We start from the raw sequence: 3383 nt of genomic DNA, 5'->3' as shown, positions 1-3383 counted from the left end.
CGCCCGCGTTCGGGTGTGTGTGCAGCCGGGGCCCGCCGGCACCTCGGGTCGGAAGGCGGTCGCGGAGGCGGCTCGCTTTTAGGTCGAGGGGAGAGAGAAGGGCAAGGCCTCACCGCGGCAGCTATGAGGGAGCCCGCGGCCCTGCCTCCTTCCCCTTGCCCCTAAGAAAAGCCAGTCGTCTATACTAAACACCGCTACAAATTTATTACAGAATTTGTCTCCAGTCCATCTTCCGAGGCGGAGCCAGCCCCGGGCTGGCACCCTCTCCCCCGCCCCCCCACCCGGGTCCCCCGTTTCCCTCCCCCAGCTGGGCCCCTCCTAAAAGAGAGGGTCCCCAGGGCCCAGCCCCCGATAAATAGCCTCATTTTATGAACCACTCTGTACAGCGGGGGCGGCCGGCCTGGCGGGCCACTTCCCACGGGGCGGGGAGAGGAAGGGGAGAGGTAGGGGACGTTGCCCCCCCCATGCGACGCTTGTCCCGGGAAGAGAAGGGATTGGGTCAAGCTAGCCTTTGGGAGGCTCCAGGAAGGAGAGACCCCCCCGCCACTCCCCCCAGCCCCCCGACTCTTCAAGGAGGCACCGGAGAGACGCCCCCACCACCCCTGTGCGGCCCGGAACAAAGCGGATGGGTGGGGGAGGGGGCAGGCAACGGGCTACAACTATTTATTGGATTAGAGCACACTGCAGGATGTCTTCTTGCGGCCCCGCTTGGCCTGCAGGGCAGCTCGCGTGGCCATCTCGAACACCTCCCTCACCCCGTCCTTGGTCTTGGCGGAGCACTCCAGGTAGCCGAAGGCGCTGATCTGATTGGCCATGTCCCGGCCTTCCTCGGGCCGCACCGGCTCCTGGGGGGGCACGGCGCCGCCCGGTCAGCCGCGGGCCGCCCGCCCGGCTCCCCCCGCCCGTCCCCCGGTCCGTCCCCCACCCCGGGGCGGCCTCACCCACCTGCTTCATCTTGGCCAGCTCCCGGCGCGTGTGCTCGTCCTGCCGCAGGTCCTTCTTGTTCCCCACGAGGATGATGGGCACGTTGGGGCAGAAGTGCTTCACCTCCGGGGTCCACTTTTCGGGAATGTTCTCTGTGGGGAGCGAGAGGCCGGGTCAGCCGGCCATGGCCACCTGTCCTTCCCAAGCGCTTAGTACAGTGCTGTGCACGCAGTAGGCGCTCAATACCATTGATTGATTGATTGAAGTCCGGTAGGGCCTACGAAACGACGAGCGCGGCTGCTCGCCGGACCTCAGGACGCCAGAACAGAGGGGCGCCCGCTGAAGCTCGAGGGGGGTGGGTTTGGAAACAACGCGAGCTTCGCCCAGCGGAGATGGGAACGTGTCACCCCCAAGAATCAATCGTATTTATTGAGCACTTACTGTGTGCAGAGCACTGGACTAAGCGCTTGGGAAGTCCAAGTTGGCAACATATAGAGACAGTCCCTACCCAACAGTGGGCTCACAGTCTAGAAGGGGGAGACGGAGAACAAAACCAAACATACTAACAAAATAAAATAAATAGAATAGATAGGTACAAGTAAAATAAATAGAGGAATAAATATGTACAAACATATACACATATATACAGGTGCTGTGGGGAAGGGGAAGGAGGTAAGATGGGGGGGATGGGGGGGGGGGAGGAAGGAAGGGGCTCAGTCTGGGAAGGCCTCCTGGAGGAGGTGAATACGAATAAATACAATTGAATGAATGAATAAGAATGAGTGAATGGCAGAAGTTCAGAATAGATAAGGGGAAGCAGCGTGGCTCAGTGGAAAGAGCCCGGGCTTCGGAGTCAGAGGTCATGGGTTCGAATCCCCGCTCCGCCTATTGTCAGCTGTGTGACTTTGGGCAAGTCACTTCACTTCTCTGGGCCTCAGTTACCTCAACTGTAAAATGGGGATTAAGATTGTGAGCCCCCCGTGGGACACTCTGATCACCTTGCAACCTCCCCAGCGCTTAGAACAGTGCTTTGCACATAGTAAGCGCTTAATAAATGCCATCATTATTATTATTATCATTATAAGGGGGGAAGGGGGCGGTGAAGGGTCACCGGAGAGGAAGGGTCGGGGGTGACGGAAAGGTTTTATCCTTCAACTTCAGGATAGGTGTCAAGGAGGGCGACCATCGCAGGCAGAAACGGGGAGCCGGGCGGACGGGCGGCCCAACCCGGCCCGGGCCCCGCTCCCGTTCTGGGAGGCCTCTCTTCTCCCCCGGCGGAGAAGCGGGGCCCCCCGAGGCAAACCCCACCCTGCCCACCCAGCCGGCGCCCAGGGGCTCACCGAGGCTGTCAGGGCTGTCGATGGAGAAGCACATGAGGATGACGTCCGTGTCGGGGTAGGAGAGCGGCCGCAGCCGGTCGTAGTCCTCCTGCCCGGCCGTGTCCCACAGTGCCAGCTCCACCTGCCCCGGGCCGGGAAAGTCAGCCGCGACCCGACCCGACAGGGACCCCCGGGGAGCGGGACCCAATTTGTACTTCCCAAGCGCTTAGTACAGTGCTCTGCACATAGTATGCACTCAATAAATACGATTGATGATGACGGCCAGGACCCGAGCGGCTCCTTCCGGAGCAGGGGAGCGGCCTTACCTGCTTGTTGTCCACCTCGATGTCGGCCACGTAGTTCTCGAACACCGTGGGCACGTACACCTCGGGGAACTGGTCCTTGCTGAAGACGATGAGCAGGCACGTCTTCCCACAGGCACCGTCCCCCACGATCACCAGCTTCTTCCGGATGGCAGCCATCTCTGAGGGACCAAGGGAGACGCCCTCGGACTAATCAATCAATCGTATTTATCGAGCGCTTACCGTGTGCGGAGCGCCGGACTAAGCAGACTAAGCAGGTGGTCGTTCGATCGACCGACTTCGAGCTCTTCCTGTGTGCAAAGCACTGGGCCCAGCGCTCGGGAGAGGACGCCGTAACCACGTAACCGAGCTTACGGTCTAAAGACCAACCGACTGACCTCAGAATTGCAATAGCCCAGAAATCCCTGTATATATACCTGAATATATATACATATATATATGTATATAACATATATATATATAAACAGTATACCTGTTTGTACGCATTTATTACTCTATCTTATTTGTACATATTTATTCTATTTATTTTGTTAATATGTTTTGTTTTGTCGTCTGTCTCCCCCTTCTAGACTGTGAGCCCGCTGTTGGGTAGGGACCGTCTCTACATGTTGCCAATTTGGACTTCCCAAGCGCTTAGTCCCAGTGCTCTGCACACAGTAAGCGCTCCCATAAATACGACTGAATGAATGAATGAACGATATCCCGACTCCCAGACGTCTCCCAGCAGCCCGGGGTGGACGTTGCTTTCCCGAGGGAAGCTCCCCACGGGCCGGCACTCCCGGCCCGCGGACCCGAGGTCATCCAGTCCCCCACCCGG

General features: G+C 58.9%; 1 protein-coding gene across 1 annotated transcript; it reads right to left on the bottom strand.

Moving 5' to 3' along the window:
* Positions 1 to 647: 647 nt before the first annotated feature.
* Positions 648 to 2727, bottom strand: LOC119929709 (transforming protein RhoA-like). The gene is made up of 4 exons (XM_038747946.1): positions 2570 to 2727; positions 2265 to 2385; positions 946 to 1076; positions 648 to 845 (listed from the first exon to the last, which is right to left on the bottom strand). The coding sequence occupies exons 1-4, from the start codon at positions 2723 to 2725 to the stop codon at positions 672 to 674; spliced, it is 582 nt and encodes a 193-aa protein (XP_038603874.1). The 5' UTR covers positions 2726 to 2727; the 3' UTR covers positions 648 to 671.
* Between the last annotated feature and the right edge of the window lie 656 nt (positions 2728 to 3383).

This window comes from Tachyglossus aculeatus, chromosome 6 (genome assembly GCF_015852505.1).
Source record: "Tachyglossus aculeatus isolate mTacAcu1 chromosome 6, mTacAcu1.pri, whole genome shotgun sequence".
NCBI lineage: Eukaryota > Metazoa > Chordata > Mammalia > Monotremata > Tachyglossidae > Tachyglossus > Tachyglossus aculeatus.
This window is presented reverse-complemented; position numbering and strand designations above follow the sequence as displayed.